Source organism: Gigantopelta aegis, chromosome 5 (genome assembly GCF_016097555.1).
Source record: "Gigantopelta aegis isolate Gae_Host chromosome 5, Gae_host_genome, whole genome shotgun sequence".
Taxonomy (NCBI): domain Eukaryota; kingdom Metazoa; phylum Mollusca; class Gastropoda; order Neomphalida; family Peltospiridae; genus Gigantopelta; species Gigantopelta aegis.
The window spans coordinates 34,109,297-34,129,620 of NC_054703.1; the positions used below are offsets into that span (position 1 = coordinate 34,109,297).

Genomic DNA, 20,324 nt, shown 5'->3' on the forward strand with positions numbered 1-20,324 from the left:
GTTTACTTATGCGGGGAAATTATCTAAAACAAAATACTGGCCTTGGTGGCATTGTGGTTAAGCCATCGGACATAAGGCTGGTAGGTACAGGGTTCACAGCCCGGTACCGGCTCCAACCCAGAGCGAGTTTTAACGACTCAGTGGATATGTGTAATACCTCCACACCATCTTCTCTCTCTCACTAACCACTAACAATTAACAACTAACCCACTGTCCTGGACAGACAGCCCAGATAGCTGAGGTGTGTGCCCAGGACAGCGTGCTTGAACCTTAACTGGATATAAGCATGAAAATAAGTTGAAATGAAATGAAATGAATAAAACAAAACAAATCCCAGCAGTCGGTCAGAACGCTTTCTTAACTACAGTTAACTGGGCTTCCATTTTACTTTAATAATGTCACACACCTGCAATCTGTATGCAGGCATTGAAATAAGTCGAGAATGGTCGTTCAGGTTACCGAGAGGTTACCACATGTAAGAGAAGTCGACAACGGTCGTTCAGGTTACCGGGAGGTTACCACATGTTAGAGAAGTCGACAACGGTCGTTCAGGTTACCGGGAGGTTACCACATGTTAGAGAAGTCGACAACGGTCGTTGAGGTTACCGGGAGGTTACCACATGTTAGAGAAGTCGAGAACGGTCGTTGAGGTTACCGGGAGGTTACCACATGTTAGAGAAGTCGACAACGGTCGTTCAGGTTACCGGGAGGTTACCACATGTTAGAGAAGTCGACAACGGTCGTTCAGGTTACCGGGAGGTTACCACATGTTAGAGAAGTCGACAACGGTCGTTCAGGTTACCGGGAGGTTACCACATGTTAGAGAAGTCGACAACGGTCGTTCAGGTTAACTGGAGGTTACCACATGTTAGAGAAGTCGACAACGGTCGTTCAGGTTACCGGGAGGTTACCACATGTTAGAGAAGTCGACAACGGTGTTTCGTTCTCGACAAAAATTTCAACGTTAACGGTAGTTTTGTTTCCGAACGTAAACCAGGCAATGCATTCAGGACCTCTGCGTTTCATTATCTCGTCAGGAATTGCATCGATGTTCGCGCGCAAGTCACTCCGCATTTAAGCAGCGTCCACTAGATGAATTTACGTCCGCGTTTTGTTTTCTCGTACAAAATTGCACCGATGTTCGTCTGCACTTGTGGAATTGCAAAGCAACTTTTGGCAATCCGCGTTTAACCTTCTGACTACTGCAGGCGAGATATCTCGCGCGACGTCACGTCAGTTGATATACTGTACACTGTATACAGTGCATTCCCCAATTCATATTTAAAATGGTGGCTTTTGTTTTGATTTTTTCAATTGAAAATACCTTGAAATTTTGAGTTCAAAAAGTGGTTTTCGGCAAGTATTTTCGCGTGACAACAATGGCGGCACGTCGCGGTCATTTTCAGGGATCGATAGCTGATTGTGACAGCTAATTTAATAATAAATTTGATCGTTTTACCAACAACGAAAATTACCAAATATTGCAATATGAATCTTAGATCGGTTTAAAAAAAAAATTCGGGTCAGAAAACCACTGTTATCGGGAATAATGGACATAAATACTGGACAGCTGGCCACAAATGCCCGTAAGTAAGCGCAACTTTTTCGATTTTTTGCCTAATTTTAATCACCATTAGCCGATCTAAAATAATAAAAATTACAAAAAAAGACACGAAAATAATACTTACCGATTAATATATGAACTTTATTTCATGTTTTTATAAAACATTTAAGTGAATATATGTGAGTAAAAATTATAAACTTGTACCCACTCAACGTGCTTTTTGTTAAAAATTAATCCAGTAGTCTAAAGGTGAAGCAGCACCCACTAGCTAAATTTACTTCCGGATTTCGTTTCTCGTACCAATGTTCGCGCGCACCATTATAATTTCAGAACGACCGCGTAGTAGTAACAGGAATTCAATTCTAACTTTCATATAGTTGTGAAAACCTATAGGTTACCAGGTTATATTTTGTGGTAACCAGTAAATGGGTTACCAGACACAATGCTTATTTCGATGCCTGTGTATGGCATTGCCATGACGTTAAAGTCTCTGACTAAAAGTCTCGAGTCTAAGACTCTAAAGGTTTTTGAAGCACCAGGCTGGATGCACAAGTAAACATCTCAAAATTACAGTTGCGTTCATAATAATTCTGTATTGTTGGTAACCAATTTTGAGACCAGTGAAGCTAAATAAACAATGTGCTGGGGTGTACTAAATGTGACGCTGATTAAACAATGTGCTGGGGTGACTAGTACCCGTGAGGCTGATTAAACAATGTGCTGGGGCGACACATACCTGTGAAGCATGGCTGACGATCCAGTCTGCCCGTGGCCTGCGTTCGTAGTCGGCGATGGAAAACTTGGTCAGTCGACGCAGGTTTGAGAACATGGCCTCCTCCACCTTACCCAGCCAGTCCTCAACGTTTCCACGAGCCTTCAGACCCTGACAATTACATAACATGATAATTAGCCACGAGCCTGAGAAAAAACCCATGATAATTAGCCCTAAGCCTTCAGACCCTGAGAATTAAATAACATTATAATTAGCCATAAGCCTTCAGACTGGGAATTAAACAACATGATAATTAGCCATAAGTCTTCAGACTGAGAATTAAACAACATGATAATTAGCCACGAGCTTTCAGACTGAGAATTAAACAACATGATAATTAGCCATGAGCTTTCAGACTGAGAATTAAACAACATGATAATTAGCCACGAGCTTTCAGATTGAGAATTAAACATGATAATTAGCCATAAGTCTTCAGACACTGAGAATTAAACAACATGATAATTAACCCTTAGCCTTCAGACCCTGAGAATTACACAACATGATAATTAGCCACAAGCCTGAGAAAAAACCCATGATAATTAGCTATGAGCCTTCAGACCTTGAGAATTAAACAACATGATAATTAACCCTAAGCCTTCAGACTCCGAGAATTAAACAACATGATAATTAGCCATGAGCCTGCAGACCCTGAGAATTAAACAAGATGATAATTAGCCATGAGCCTGCAGACCCTGAGAATTAAACAAGATGATAATTAGCCATGAGCCTGCAGACCCTGAGAATTAAACAAGATGATAATTAGCCATGAGCCTGCAGACCCTGAGAATTAAACAAGATGATAATTAGCGGACAGTCTTCAGACCCTGAGAATTAAATAACATAATATATTAACATGTTACTTTTAAATCCCAAACATGGATAAATACCCACAGAATTCAAACTGTACGTGGGACCGACGTACGAATGGATAGACAGATGGAAGGAAGGTAGGAAGGAAATCGTTTATTTAATGACACACTCAACACATTTTATTTATGGTTATATGGTGTCGGACATATGGTTAAGGACCACACAGATACTGAGGGAAGAAACCTGCCGTCACCACTTCATGGGCTACTCTTATCGATTAGCAGCAAGGAATCCTTTATATGCACCATCCCATAGACAGGATAGCACATACCACGGTCTTTGATGTACCAGTCGTGGTGCACTGGCTGGAGCGAGAAATAGCCCGATGGGCCCACTGATGGGGATCGATCCCAAACCGACTGCGCATCAAATGAGCGCTTTACCACTGTGCTACATCTCGCCCTGGACAGACAGATGGAGACAAAACGACCACTCGGTCAGGGGACTAGAAATGTCTGAAGGCGTCTTACCTTTCCGAGGGAAACCTTTTCTCCTTCAGGCGAAACCATCGCCAAAATTTCATTAGTGTATTGAATCTCCGTCTCACCACTCTGGCCTAAAAGAGAAATACTTATTTATTTATCTCCCTCGGTCTCAAAAACAGCTCACCAAAGGCTCTCTATGAGGAGTTACAAATTATAATTATCTATCCCCGATGAATGAATGTTGTAAAACCTTCGCCAAAGGCTCAGGTTTACAACATTCATTCACTAAGGACAGATAATTCATAATTCCTCATAGCTCATTATCTCAAAAACAAAACATCTCTCTGTCTGTCTGTGTGTCTGTGTGTCTGTCTGTCTGTCTGTGTGTCTGTCTCTCTCTCTCTCTCTGTCTTACTGTCTCTACTTCTGTTTCTCTCTCTCTCTCTCTCTGTCTTACTCGTGGTCTCTACTTCTGTTTCTCTCTCTATATACATCTCTCTCTCATGCTCTCTGTTTCTCTTTCTCTCTCTATCCCTCTCCCCCTTTCTTTTCCTCTCTCCAACCCCTCCACCAAAAGACATTTATTAAACCGCTATGTATGTCACTAGTTGAGAATTAACAAAACTGCTGGCCAGCTCAAACCTTCAGAAGATGTTGTTTTGTCTTCCGAGGGCGATGACAGGACTGCGAACTCGAGTTTGGATATGGCGTCGAAGCACTTTCTCAGGTGAGGCTGAACAGCAAGTGGGTTTCTCGTCTGGGCGAGAATCTCCAAAAGCTCATCATTTGACAAGAAGTAGAACCTGGAAATATATTTATTGATAATTAAATTTTTAATTATATTCATGACAGATCCTGTCTGAATTTCCTGAACACTCTCCGAAGTGGTCAGACTTAAGCCCACAGCTAAACGCTAAAGGAAAATGGTAACTAAGTAGCATGGATAGCCACAAGAAACAAGCATCTGTCATGGTTTGGAGAGACAAGGACTGGGATGTGGAAATGGACGAGTTGCCAGATTGGGAAAAAATTAGATGGAATTCAAAGGAGAGAAAGGAAAAGGGGGCAGTGGGAAGGAAGGAAGGAAGGAAGGAAGGAAGGAGTGTTCTATTTAATGGCACACTCTACGCATTTCAATTATGATTTTATGGTGCCATTCATATAGTTAAGGACCATACAGATAAAGAGAGAGGAAACCTGTCACCACCACGCAATGGGCTCATTACATTACTGTTTAAAGGAATTCCATTAGTCCATTGTAGCAGTGAGAAGGTAAAACTGACATCGTCAAGGAATGTCATATTTGATGATGTCACTTCATACTAGTATAGTACTGTATACTAGAGAATTATTGCTAAATAAGCACAAAAAAAGGTTCAAAATAAAATATGATCTTGTTTGTGTTTTTAATAATAAATATGTTTTAAATTTAATTATACAGATTGTCTGTTATTTCTTTTGGGTTCATCAGATTATGAAATAAAAAAAAAACAGCTTGGCAAACGTATGTATATGAACAGCTTTGCCAATTCATACAGTTAGCATATGCTTTTTATTGTCATAAATCACTGTGAAAATTTTACAAAAAAACTGATAATTATTTTTTAAGTTTTGCAAAGATGAACCAAAATAACACCACAATGTCTACTCTACAAGACCCGAAAATGGCAAACATATTTCCACTAGGGAAAGACAACTGACCTGGGGAAGATAACTCTCTTGGACTCAAGGTACGCCTCCAGACACTTCATGATCTGATCGAGCAGAGCGTTGTTATTCTGAAACGTCTCCAGCAGTCCTGAACAACCGAGATAAAACAGTACATGTTTAGTCTGACACAAACCAATCTGGATGATGTAGTATACATGTGATATTCAGATAATTACTAACGAGCTACAAGGAATTACAAATTATGTGAAGGAATGTTGTGAACCCGAGCAGCAGAGCCAGGCAGTATTGAAATTTCAGGTTTGGTATCAATATTGGTATTTTTAGGGCGATTTACCTCAGTATCGGTACGGTATTTGAAACAATACTGATACCGATACCGATATCAGGTGGTATTTTCGGTATACTCGGATTTAAATGCATGCCCGAGTTAAAGTCTTACCTAAATTTTATCTAAATAAAATTAAATTCCATACACAAGGCCCTCATCTCTCTCTTCTTTTCACCCATTTTGTGTTCGTTAGTGCTTTACTAAATAGTGTAAAATATTTTTCAATACTGAAATTTCGGTATTTTAAGATTTGCTTGATACAGTAAATTGGTATTGACATGATGCTGATACCGAATGACATATACGGTATACCGCCCAGTCCTACCAAGCGGACTCTCTGGCAAACACTAACTGAAATGGAAAATATGTTTGGCACCTACTTCACCATGCATTGCATTATCATCCATATATTATGTATGTGATGTCCCAAAAATACCCACAGTCTTTGTCTCTGTTCTGAATGTATGTGACCTTTATTTTTCATTTTCCCTTTCATGTTTTTTTTTAAAGATCTTAAGTATGACCAACCTGGCTATGTTTACTTTTAGATTCTCTATAAAACTGACCTGGCTGTGTTTACGTTTAGAATCTCTATAAAACTGACCTGCCTGTGTTTACTTTTAGATTCTCTATAAAACTGGCCTGGCTATGTTTACTTTTAGATTCTCTATAAAACTGACCTGGCTATGTTTATGTTTAGATTCTTTTAGATTCTCTATAAAACTGACCTGGCTGTGTTTATGTTTAGATTCTCTATAAAACTGACCTGGCTGTGTTTACTTTTAGATTCTCTATAAAACAGACCTGGCTGTGTTTACTTTTAGATTCTCTATAAAACAGACCTGGTTGTGTTTACTTTTAGATTCTCTATTAAACAGACCTGGCTGTGTTTACTTTTAGATTATCTATAAACCAGACCTGGCTGTGTTTCCAAGGCTTTTAGATTTTCTATAAAACTAACCTGGCTGTGTTTACTTTTAGATTCTCTATAAAACAGACCTGGCTGTGTTTACTTTTAGATTCTCTATAAAACTGACCTGGCTGTGTTTACTTTTAGATTCTCTATAAAACAGACCTGGCTGTGTTTACTTTTAGATTCTCTATAAAACAGACCTGGTTGTGTTTACTTTTAGATTCTCTATAAACTGACCTGGCTGTGTTTACTTTTAGATTCTCTATTAAACAGACCTGGCTGTGTTTACTTTTAGATTCTCTATAAAACAGACCTGGCTGTGTTTACTTTTAGATTCTCTATAAAACAGACCTGGCTGTGTTTACTTTTAGATTCTCTATTAAACAGACCTGGCTGTGTTTACTTTTAGATTCTCTATATACCAGACCTGGCTGTGTTTACTTTTAGATTCTCTATAAAGCAGACCTGACTGTTTACTTTTAGATTCTCTATAAAACTGACCTGGCTGTGTTTACTTTTAGATTCTCTATAAAGCAGACCTGACTGTGTTTACTTTTAGATTCTCTATAAAACTGACCTGACTGTGTTTACTTTTAGATTCTCTATAAAACTGACCTGGCAGTGTTCCCAAGACTTTTAGATTCTCTATAAAACTGATCTGACTGTGTTTACTTTTAGATTCTCTATAAAGCAGACCTGACTGTGTTTACTTTTAGTTTCTCTATAAAACTGACCTGACTGTGTTTACTTTTAGATTCTCTATAAAACTGACCTGGCTGTGTTTACTTTTAGATTATCTATAAAACTGACCTGGCTGTTTACTTTTAGATTCTCTATAAAACTGACCTGGCTGTGTTTACTTTTAGATTCTCTATAAAACTGACCTGGCTGTGTTTACTTTTAGATTCTCTATAAAACTGATCTGGCTGTGTTTACTTTTAGATTCTCTATAAAACTGACCTGGCTGTGTTTACTTTTAGATTCTCTATAAAACTGACCTGGCTGTGTTTACTTTTAGATTCTCTATAAAACTGACCTGGCTGTGTTCCCGCGCGGAGAGCCTGCGGCACTTTGTTGACTTTCCTCATGATCTCCTTGTACGACTTGTCCACTTGCTGAAACATCTTCGCCTCCGCCGGCAACTGTCTCTGGATGTCGGGCGCACTGAAGATACTCTCCAGATACAACCAGCTACGCTGACAGTTCAACCACTCATCCTGCGAGAGACAAACACAAAAATAATTACACTGATAGGTCAACCATGCGAGAGACAAACACAAAAATAATTACACTGATAGGTCAACCACTCATCCTGTGAGAGACACACAAAAATAATTACACTGATAGGTCAACCACTCATCCTGCGAGAGACAAACACAAAAATAATTACACTGATTGGTCAACCACTCATCCTGCGAGAGACAAACACAAAAATAATTACACTGATAGGTCAACCACTCATCCTGTGAGAGACAAACACAAAAAAATATACAATGATAGGTAAACCACTCATCCTGCGAGAAAAAGACACTGAAGATACTCTCCAGATAAACAGGGAATAATTGGTTACTGTCTTAAGCTATCGACTTTATCTTGCAAAGGTTAGAATGGTGAATGCAGTGAGGCTCTGCATCGCCTTTTGAACTGAGCAGGATAGAGCTGATATCTTAAGACAGTAACCAGTTATTTCTTTTATCCTGCAATCCTACAGGAATAGTCAGAAAGTCATTATTTATTCCATATTTGTGTACGCAAATCAAAAGAGTATGTTTATTGAAAATCTAGTCTGAAATACTAGAGTTAAGTCGGGCTTACCTCACGTGACCTATATGTTTTGTCAGTGACCGAAAATATAGAGATTTATCTAGTCATCATATCTTGCCAAAGAATACAGTGACTGTGGGATAAAACCAGCTACACTGACAGTTCAGTAACACATCCTGCGAGAAACCAAGATAAAAAAAATATACACTGATAGGTCAATGACTCATCCTGTGAGAGAAAAAGACACTGAAAAACCATTAGTTTAATTTTGTTTTATTTTACCAACACCACTAGAGCACACTGATTTTATTAATCATGGTTAAATTCCAAGCACTCTACTGACTGATGGAAAACCTGCCCCCTTACCAAACAGATAGAAGAAAGTTGTTACTAACCAGAGTTTTTCCGAACAGATCAAGTTGCTTCACCCACTCATCGACGCGCGGTTTGATGGGGCCCACGTGGCGGGAGCTGGCGATCGTTGCCACGTTGATGTTGCTGTCGTCAAGCAGCTGCTGGATTTCATCCGTTCCTCCGAGAATGAATGCGTCCTTCGACTCTTTGTGAGGCAGAACCATGAACTCAGTGGATTTCCACGACTCGTCAACCTTAAAACAAGGAAAAAATAATATTTGTGTAATAAAACCCCATTGCAGGAAGTGAGAATACATGCATCCTTCAAGTCTTTGTGAGGCAGTACTATGAACTTGATGGATTTCCATGACTCGTCAACCTTAAAATAAATAAAAATAATATTTGTGTAATAAAACCCCATTGCAGAAAGTGAGAATAAATGCATCCTTCAAGTCTTTATGAGGCAGAACCATGAACTCAGTGGATTTCCACGACTCGTCAACCTTAAAACAAGGGGGGGGGGGGGGGGGGGGAAATTGCATAATAAAAACTAAAACTAATGAAATGAAACAGATTCTTGGTTTACAAAGAGTCGTAGATGTCACTTAATGTTAAAAGTGTTTATTCTTAAACCTTCCATCAATTTCTCAATTACACTGTTATATTTGTCAAGAAGAGAGAACTCAAAGTGTAGTGGCCTTACACCTCTTCATTAAGGTGTTAAAACTAACTCTGGATGGAGCCTCCAGCTGTGAACCCTGCACAAATTGTATGTGTGTGACAGCATTAGAGATTGAGTCTGGACTCTGAAACATTCCATAAGCACGAACCCTGTACAGGGAAGCAAAATCAGTCTCTACCAGCCTTAAGGTTGACCGTTTAAATACTCCATAACAGAGGCCGGTATGGACCTTTTTCAAGATGGCCTCCAGCCCGGCCTCCGAGGATATCTTGCCAAAAATTTCCTGCTGAGTTTGCTCTTTTAGTTGCAAGCTAATTATTATGACAGTGGACTCAGGAAAGTCTCTTTCAGGCCAATGTTGATGCGTACCTTTTTCAAGATGGCCTCCAGGCCGGCCTCGGATGACGCCATGCCGGATATCTCCTGGATCTCCTCGCTGTGTTTGAAGGCGTGGATCTCGACGAGTTTGCCCAGGGTGAGTGGTTCATCCTCGGTGAAGTGGAAGTCGAGAATGTCCTCGATCATGTCCCAGTGGCGTTTCTTCAAGGTCGGGTTCCGCAGGTCCGTCACCACCGGCAGCTACAGAACACAGAGGTGAAAAGAAAGAAAATGCATTGATTATGATGTCTGTGTTTAAATTTGCCATCAGTAAATTTTAAAAAAGAAACTGCATTGATTATATATCTGTGTAAATTTGCCATCGGTAAATTAAAAAAACAAAAACTACATTGTTCATATCTTTGTTTAAATTTGCCATCAGTAAATAATTTTGAAAAAGTACATCTCATCTTATATTAGAACATTACAACAGGAATTACCTCACTCTCTCTCTCTCTCATTATGTCGACCATCTCTTTAAGTTTGGGCACCATGGCATTGGGTGGCAGACCTTTCCATCTTATATTAGAACATTACACATTCACAACAGCAATTACCTCTCTCTCTCATTATGTCAACCATCTCTTTGAGTTTGGGCACCATGGCATTAATGGGTGGCAGACCTTTCTCATTTGATATTATAACATCACCAATTACCTGCTACATTTTCTATATTCACTCACCCTCTCTCTCATGATGTCGACCTTCTCTTTCAGTTTAGGCACCACAGCGTTGGGCGGCAGACCTTTCTCCAGCTGCATCACGTTCTTGGAATACTTCATGGTGATCGTGTTCATCTGCTCCGGATCCAGAGTGTCAAACGGCTCCTGTAGCAAGGACAATGTATAGTCAAGTACAAGTGTTTATTAAAAGTGTACAGAAATCACACGTCGTGACATTAACAGTGGTCCTTAAAAACATACTTTACAGCTGTATGTGGCCACACATCAGTACGGTATGACATCACTCACAAAAAATGTCAATTAAAATGACGTCATATGGACTTGCAAAATGCCCAATTCATTAACAGTTTTTTGTGTGTAATAATTTGACTTATTTTTGGACTTTGACCCCACACCACCAAGCCGAGCAGAATAAGGCAGAAGGGGCTAATCAAAGATTACTCAAAGTATACACTTGTGTAACAAAATGTCCAGTTAACTGATAAGAGTTCAATAATAATTTGACTTATTTTTTTAATTTTGACATTTTGCAAGAACTAAAACCCAATATCACTGTAAAGCTAGCTGAATAAGGTAACAGTTAATATCCAAGATGTATTTTCTCCATTTGTGCAAAATGCTTTCAACTCTGATGTCTTTGAAATAACTACCCCACACCACCAGCCCTAGCTATATAAGCTAGTTAGTCACAGATGACTAATATGCACTCAAACTATCAAATTGTGTCTAATTCACTGATAGTTTTCAATAAAACAAATTGACATATCTTTTAACTTCAGGTTTTTTTTCAAAGATCTAAAAGCCCACACCACCGACCCCAGCAGGACATAGTACCAGCAGAACTTACACAGGTCCATTCCTGAAGGTGTCTTTCAAAGAACTAAAAGCCCACACCACCAACCCCAGCAAGACATAGTACCAGCAGAACATACAGAGGTCCATTCCTGAAGGTGTCTTTCAAAGATCTAAAAGCCCACACCACCAACCCCAGCAGGACATAGTACCAGCAGAACTTACAGAGGTCCATTCCTGAAGGTGTGTATCCCATTCATCAATAGCGTTCCACAGAAGTTCCTTCAGCTTCAACTCAGCGTGAGTCTCTTCCAGCTCATCAAACTTGGCCACTTCGACCTACAACAAGCAAACACATGCACATTACAAGGTTTTTTTGTGGGGGAGATGGATGACAGTATATACTTGTTTGTGTGTGAGGATCAACTGAGGTTCCTAACCACTGTAACAGAGCTAGATCCAACAAGCTGACATCATTGGAAAGGTAACTCATACTGTTGTACATAATGATCGTTCTGGGAATAAGTTTATAATTTAAATTTTTTGCATTCCCATTTGAGAGATCTCCTTTTGTAGATAATTTTTCGTCTCCAACATACACTGGAGATCACTGATTACAGTGAAGTTCTTCTGGTAAAATAAAACACAAGTTTACCATGAAGTTCTGGTATGATAAAACGAGACACAAGTTTACCATGAAGTTCTGGTATGATAAAACACAAGTTTACCATGAAGTTCTGGTATGATAAAACACAAGTTTACCATGAAGTTCTGGTATGATAAAACACAAGTTTACCATGAAGTTCTGGTATGATAAAACACAAGTTTACCATGAAGTTCTGGTATGATAAAACACAAGATCACCTTGAAGTTCTTCTGGTAAGACTAAAGACAAAGTTTACCGTATATTGCCGTGTATTAATAGCCAACTCCTTGGATAAGCAGACCTCTTAGTTTGACCCTAAATATTAAGTACAAAATCATTGGCCTCGTGTATACAATATATTGCAGTGTATTAGCCAACTCCTTGGATAAGTCAACCTCTTAGTTTGACCCTAAATATCAAGTACAAAATCATTGGCCTCGTGTATACCGTATATTGCAGTGTATTAGCCAACTCCTTGGATAAGTCAACCTCTTAGTTTTACCCTAAATATCAAGTACAAAATCATTGGCCTCGTGTATACCGTATATTGCAGTGTATTAGCCAACTCCTTGGATAAGTCAACCTCTTAGTTTGACCCTCAATATTAAGTACAAAATCATTGGCCTCGTGTATACCGTATATTGCAGTGTATTAGCCAACTCCTTGGATAAGTCAACCTCTTAGTTTTACCCTAAATATCAAGTACAAAATCATCAGCCTCGTGTATAAGCCAAAGTCATCTTTTGTCCAGTTGTACATTGTATTAATTTCAATAGTACTGTCAACAAATAGACTTGTGCTTTTCTTTTTCATTATATATTTTCTATCCTTTAATTATTACAGACACGGTAATCGTTATCGCAATGCTAACATCTTCCATGCCGTACAAAAATAATTTAGCACCTATAAATCATAACAAGAAAATAAACAATTCAAGCTGTAACAACATATCACTGCACACAAGTAATTAAATTTTTAATTGGACAGCAAATAATAAGCTCATTAAGGCAAGTTTAATCCCTGTTCCCACACATAGAAACAAATGATTCTGTGGTACGTGACTGTTGCAGGTGGCATAATCATGCGATCCAATCAAATAAGAGCTTATAAAATGATATAGACAGTAGTATCTGGAGTGAAGGAAACTAACATAAACTGATTAAGACTAGTTCCCTTATCATATGGTATGGTCATGTGACAATGGTGGGAGTAATTATTGTTGTGAAATTCATTTTATGTTTTTTTCAGTCGGTAATGTTAATAATGAGCTTAATTTATTTATGGCATTACTTTACAGTTTAATGCACCCTCCCAACAAAACAATAATATTAGAAATATAATACTTTTTAAAGAAAAAACACTGTTTTGTATCTTAAATTTGCCATATTAAAGACTGGTCCTGTCAAACAATTAAAAATGGAGGACGGTTGGAAAGAACACATTTTTACCATTGAAATGACAATAAAACAAGTAATTTTTTTAATTATTATTCAAACTTATAATGCATTCAAGAACAAAAAAGTACATAATATTGCATGATGGGGTGTTTTATTTATACTGTGCACAAATTATTGTTACATAAGCTGTGAAAGGCTTGAAGGGTCTGACCAAAATTTATAAGTCACAGTCGGGAGTATTTTCGATCAGGATTTTATAAACCATTTTATTGCCTCTGTGTACAAGCCAACTATCTTCTTTTGGAAAGTATTTCTAGACTTCAAAAGTCGGCTAATACATAGAGATTATTATACGAGCTTGTGTGTAGTACTGATTTTACGAAACGAGTGTCAGGATTTTTGTATTGCCCGAGCGAGTGTAATAATTTCTTTATTATCCATATTATTATTGTTGTTTTCTTTATGAATAACAAGACCCAACTCAAAATGTTTCAGCCACAACTAGAACGAGACGACGAAATGACGTCATATTTCAAATGCACAGTCTGAGCAAGGACTGGAGAAGCAACGTCATGTTATGACGTCGCTTCCCAAAATTACGTCATTACACTTGTTATTACACGTGTGCTTCGTACGATTATTATTAACTCGTTATTAACTCGGTTATATTGAACCATATGGATAATAAACGGAAATATATACGTTACCTTGAAGTTCTTCTGGTAGGACTTGTAGGTGAAGGCTTTCTTCTGGAGGTCCTCCATCTGGCTGAGAAGACGAGCCAGCAGGTTTCTCACTTTCTCCTTGTCAGACGACGCGTCCAGGATCATCGGGTTCTACAAAACATAGAAAAAAATACAGACAATTAATATGGCCAAACACAAGAACACTCGCCACAAAACTACATGGAACAGTCACGGAACTAATGAACACTGCCTCTTTTGTGGGAATGACTGGTCTGATGATTTGACTAACGAAGAACGAGAAGAAGAAGAAGTGCTAAGGTCGCTCCGTGGTACAGGTCCAAGGGCTACAAAAGGTCCTTTTTTTAACCCTTGTCAACCACTCTTGATTGGAAATCCTAGTTGAATTCCTGTTAGACTGAAACTGAAGTAAGGTTTATACCTGTGCATCCTGTTTCACGAGTTTCACATCCTTGGCCAACTCTGCGATGTCCTTGTCGAGGTGATTACAGAACTTGTCAATGTTGGCGTCTCTCTCCGTCAGACTCTTGTCAATGGCGTTCTGTACGTTGGTGATCGAGGAGCCAAGTGTCTAAAAAAAGAAAAGAAAAAGTGTGTTTTATTACATACCCATTTAATCTTACTATAATAATAGTTAGGTAGATAACTAGTTTAACATGTGCCTATACCACTAGGGTTTTGAACATGCCTATAGTAATAAAGACAATTCTAAATGTGCAATACATATATTTTTTATTGAACATGTATGATACAAAATCTTGCATACGTAGTAGGCCTATGTGCTCTTCCAAATGTCATCATGTTCCTAGCCAGGACACTCAGCATTCCGTCAATTCTATCAAATTTAACCAAATTTCCAAAGTTGTGTTATTTATTTAAACTTTTGTTAATCATAATATAAAAAGGACCATGAAATTAATACAGAACCACATACCAGTTGTTTTGCCATGTTATTTTTTGAATTCGATTACAGCGTGCAAGATTTATATTACTTAACCAGGCCCATAGCCAATGGGGGGTCAGGGGGTCAGTCAAAAACCGGTGACTTTTTTTTCTTCAATATTCATCAATGCAAAATGCACCTCAAACATGTCAAAATAATTTAATTTGATGTGTTACGTTCAAAACGACCCCCAACCCCTTCAAAATCCTGGCTACGGGTTTGTCAACCGCTATGTGGTCTCGTGGTAAAATATTCGTGAGAACTATAAACTGTGCAAAACAACTGCTGTGTGGTTCTGTCTAGGTATCTTTTATAACATGTCATTACAATCATCAAAGTACCGACTCCCACTCATACGTTTTAATGAATCGGTGATGTATATGGCCATTATTCTGACTTCTCTCTTACTAACAACTAACCATCAACTCTTTTGTCAGTAACTGCAGTGAAACCCCTCAAAACCAGAATTCTCTTTTTAAACACCAGTACAGAACAGAAACTCTGTAAACCAGATACCTCTTAAAACCAGACTTTTTGTGCCTGGTTTAGAGGAGTTTCACTGTATAATATTAACTGACAGGTACCTGGTACACTGCTAGGTCTTCAGGCGGTACTGGGACGTTGTAATTCTCTATAAGGTCATACATCTCCTTCACAACCATTGCCTCCTTCTCCATTGGCTCAATCTGAAACGAAAGGCAATTAAAAGTTAGAAAGTTTTTGTTTAACAAGATCTCTGGAACCCAGTGGTCAATTAATCATTGGCTATTACAGTCTGTTTTGCTCAACAACACCACTGAAGCACATTAATTAGTTAATTATAGGTTATTGGATGTCAAACATTTAGTAGTTCCGACAGTCTTTTGTTTTGTTTGACTTAATTTCATCCAGAAATGTGCAGTTAAATTGAGACCTACCAAGGCTTGAATTTCATCAACAAATGTACAGTTAAATTGAGAACTACCCCGATTTGAATTTCATCCAGAAAAGTACAGTTAAATTGAGAACTACACAGACATGAATCACATCCACAAATGTGCTGTTAAACTGAGACCTACCCTGACTTCAATTTCATCTTAAATTAAGACCTACCCTGACTTCAATTTCATGCACAAATGTGCTGTTAAATTAAGACCTACCCCGACTTCAATTTCATTCACAAATGTGCTGTTAAATTAAGACCTACCCTGACTTCAATTTCATGCACAAATGTGCTGTTAAATTAAGACCCACCCTGACTTCAATTTCATGACTATTACGACCTATGCAGACTTGGATTTCATTCAGAAATGTGCTGTTAACTTGAGACCTACCCTGACTTGGATTTCGTCGAGGAATGTCAGACTCTGGACAAACTCGAGAGTCGTGGTGGGAGTCGTCTCCAGTTTGAACTGTGCGTCCTGGAGCTCTGCGATCAACCGGTCCACCTCTCGCTTGGCTCGCACAGGTAGCATCTCGTTAATCACCTGGAATAATGAAATCATTTAATTAATCTCACATGTGATTCATCTTTCACTAGGCACTAACAGGTAGCATCTCATTAATCACCTGGAATGATAATTAAATCATTTAATTAACCCCACATGATCCTCCTCTCTCATCTCTTGGCATGCATAGGAAACATTTTGTTATCAGTCGCCTACAAACTCATTTAATCATGTGTGCTATACTCCCCATGCAATTGTACATTTTTTATTTTTTTTTAAATGGGTAAATCCCCATGAAAGTCAAACCTGATCTATAACTATACATGATAAACCTATACACACAATTTCAGGTCAAGGACCATAACTCTAGCAAACATGGATAAATTCCTCATTTGACAGACAGACAGACAGAAAGAAGGACAGATATGAAAACTATAGTCTCCTCCAGTTGGTCCGGCTGGACTGGCTGGAGACTAATAAAGAAACTCTTATTATGGCCGTGAGTCTGTTGTACGTACGTCGAGACATCTCAGAGGGGATGGGATGAGCAGGTTCTTCATCTTGAGGGCATCAACAAGCAGCATTCCGACCGGTCGCTTGGCAACGATGCTTTCCGTCATCGTGCACTGCTTGTGGTACTTCTCGAGGTGCGTCTCGAAGAAGGCGACATCTGAGAGAATAAAAAAACAAAACACATCACAATGCAGCATGTATGACTGAATAATTAAATGTCCTACATTCATTACAACATAACATCATCCCATTGGTCCAGACTTAGCAACTTGAGTATGTTCAATTCTCGATGAACGAAAAAATTACGTCGTCATATCTGATGACATCATTTTATATGGGCAAGTTGTCTTATTGAGCATTATTGTTTATGGCCCAAACATAATTCAAAATAAACTATGAACTTTTAGTGTTATTACTAGCAAGTATGATTCAAATTTAATTATAAGTATTGTCTGTTATTTCTTTTACGTTCATTTGGGTATGAACAAAAAAAATCATCCGCAAACTTATGTGAGAACGGCTTTGCCGATTCAGTTTGCAGATGATTTTTTTTTTCTTCATACCCCAATGAACGTAAAAAAAATAGTCAGTGAATTAGTGAGTCATTGAGTGAGTCAGTGAGTCCACTGTGTTGTTTTAACAAAAATTGAAAAAAGAAAACAGAAACAAAAAGTCAACAACCCTCCCCTACCCTAAAAAAAAACCCACTAAAAAACATTCACCATCAACAAAAAACCCCACAATTTAAATAAAATTAATGTCAAATACAAATTAACTCAAAAGACTGATTCACTGTCGACTGAACAAGCGTACCATGATCCTGTGCTTTGATGGAGGCGAGGTCGAGACTTTCATTGTCTCTGAAGAACTCGCGGTACGGCTCAAACGTGTCGGCGTACTGACTCGCAGCATTGAAAGCAGCACTCATTGCATCCTGGAAGAGTCACATCGGAGAAAAATCTCATGTAAAAATATAGAAAATACCACTAACATGTAAACCTATATCAGTTACCTATATAATCATCATTAAAGGCAATAATTTAAACTAATTTATCATACGATAACAGGGGTTTTTCCAGAGGGTACAGAGGATAAAATTATGTACCCTAAAATCTTGGAGATTAATGGATATATATATATTTCTTTAGATAGATGATAGTAACAGACCTACTGTTTAAAATGTGTCACAGCTCATAAAATTCTTTGTCCAGTTTCAAAACATTTGAAACCCCTAAACACCTAGTATCCATTTGTGTTTTGCTTTTTCTATGTACCCTTGAATTATTTTCGCAAAAAGCCTGGACATAGGTAGTGTATCCAATGTCTGACCGTGTCCAGCATTTTGAAAACAGACACATCATGCACTAGTTTATTGTTATTGTAAGGACAAGCAAAATGACTCTCAAATTCAAAACAACCTCAAGTCATCATATCCATACAAAGCAGCCCTCTACATAAAGGAAGAAATGTTTTATTTAATGACGCACTCAACACATTTTATTTATGCTTATATGGCATCGGGCATATGGTTAAGAACCACACAGATATTAAGGGAGAAAACCCACTGTCATCACTTCATGGGCTACTCTTTTCGATTAGCAGCAAGGGATCTTTTATATGCACCATCCCCCAGACAGGGTAGTACATACCACGGCCTTTGATATACCAGTTGCGGTGCACTGGCTGGAACAAGAAATAGCCCAATGGGCCCACCGATGGGGATCGTCCCTCGACCGACCGCGCATCAAGCGAGCGTTATACCACTGGGCTACATTCCGCTGTCTCTCTACATAATGTCACATATAAGACTCTTTTTTTTCATCTGGTGACTGAAATATTTCATACTATCTAAGTAAAAAATAGAAGTAGGTGTCATCTGACTCCTAGATGAAAAAGCTGATAAGAGAATATTTTAAAAAGAAAAGAAAAAGACCTGTGCACACTTTCTTGGATGTTGTAAATAACGTACAGGGCTGATAAGAGAAGATTTAAAAAGAAAAGAAAACATAAAGACAGGTGCACACTTACTCTGATGTTGTAGATAATGGCCTGCAAGTGTTTGTCGTCTTCAAACATGGTCGACAGACTTGGACCATCACCACACGACTTGTCCTCAAACTTGTTGTTGATGATCGGTCTGCAGTTATAATAATAGTAATTGTAATAATAATAATAATGATAATGGTAATGATAATAATAATATTGATGATAATGATAATAATAATAATAATAATATAATAATAATAATAATAATATTGATAGTTATACTGATGATAATAATAATAATAACAATTGTGATAAAAAATTGTTATTTATAATGGGGGGAAAAGATACCGGTAATAATCATGATTGAAAAAAGAAAATAGTGATAATGATGATAATAATAATAATAATATTAATGATAAAAATTATGACAATAATGATGATGATGATAATAATAATAATTATTATTATAATAATATTAACAACAACAATATTATTATTAATAATAATAATAAAATTTAATTAAATAATATAATACTAATAATACAAGTTTTCTACCTGGTTAAAGCGTCGAAGTATATGTGTCAGGTACAAAATTAGAGTTTTACTATAAATGTTACGTTGTACATTACTAAAAATACAGTGATAATGATACAAGTGTTTCTACCTGGTGAAAGCGTCAATGTAGGTAGGTGTCAGGTATGAAAATAAGTGTTATTGCATTACTAAAAGTACCATAATTATATTTTATGATACAAGTGTCTGTACCTGGTGAAAGCGTCGAAGTATGTGTCCGGTACGAGGTTCTGGACGCTGAGCACTGCGTCCTGGAATCGTTTGATGACCTCGGCGATGCCGTCCTGGAAGTCGTCGACGTCCGGTGAGAACAACAGCTGCAGCGGCTCCAGGATGAACTCCGTGATGTACAGGGGAGGTAACTTGGGAACATCTTCGTCGTCCTCCTGAACAGGAAATGTCTTATTTAACAACGAACTCAACACATTTTATTTATGGTTATATGGCGTCGGACGTATGGTAAAGGACCACACAGATATTGAGAGAGAAAACCCACTGTCACCACTTAATGGGCTACTCTCTTCGATTAGGAAGGAAGGAAATGTTTTATTTAATGACGCACTCAACACATTTTATTTACGGTCATATGGCATCAGACATATGGTTAAGGACCACACAGATATTAAGGGAAAAAACCTTCTGTCGCCACTTCATGGGCTACTCTTTTCGATTAGCAGCAAGGGATCTTTTATATGCACCATTCCACAGACAGGATAGCACATGCCACGGCCTTTGATATACCAGTCGTGGTGCACTGGCTGAAACAAGAAATAGCCGAATGGCCCCACCAATGGGGATCGATCCTAAAACGACCACGTATCAAGCGAACGCTTTACCACTGGGCTATGTCCTGTCCCCCAAGACTCTCAATAGCATCTGAGACTTTAATATTATGAAAAGCCATACAAATTGTACGTATGCATGTGACATCGTTAAAGA

The 20,324-nt window shown here is 38.2% G+C and overlaps 1 protein-coding gene across 5 annotated transcripts in view; it reads right to left on the reverse strand.

Annotated features, from left to right (window-relative positions):
- The window catches only part of LOC121373669 (dynein heavy chain 6, axonemal-like), a 133,064-nt gene that overhangs the window by 89,527 nt on the left and 23,213 nt on the right, over positions 1-20,324 (reverse strand). For all 5 annotated transcript variants that reach the window (XM_041500392.1, XM_041500389.1, XM_041500390.1 and 2 more), the window contains exons 12-28: positions 19,578-19,771; positions 18,855-18,963; positions 17,640-17,760; positions 16,832-16,983; positions 16,200-16,352; positions 15,471-15,572; positions 14,365-14,514; positions 13,947-14,075; positions 11,422-11,535; positions 10,405-10,548; positions 9,713-9,922; positions 8,703-8,915; positions 7,580-7,760; positions 5,333-5,429; positions 4,274-4,434; positions 3,677-3,762; positions 2,301-2,447 (exon numbers count right to left, since the gene is read on the reverse strand). In XM_041500392.1, coding sequence (XP_041356326.1) covers positions 2,301-2,447; positions 3,677-3,762; positions 4,274-4,434; positions 5,333-5,429; positions 7,580-7,760; positions 8,703-8,915; positions 9,713-9,922; positions 10,405-10,548; positions 11,422-11,535; positions 13,947-14,075; positions 14,365-14,514; positions 15,471-15,572; positions 16,200-16,352; positions 16,832-16,983; positions 17,640-17,760; positions 18,855-18,963; positions 19,578-19,771 — 2,463 coding nt within the window. The remainder of the gene's footprint in view (positions 1-2,300; positions 2,448-3,676; positions 3,763-4,273; positions 4,435-5,332; positions 5,430-7,579; positions 7,761-8,702; positions 8,916-9,712; positions 9,923-10,404; positions 10,549-11,421; positions 11,536-13,946; positions 14,076-14,364; positions 14,515-15,470; positions 15,573-16,199; positions 16,353-16,831; positions 16,984-17,639; positions 17,761-18,854; positions 18,964-19,577; positions 19,772-20,324) is intronic.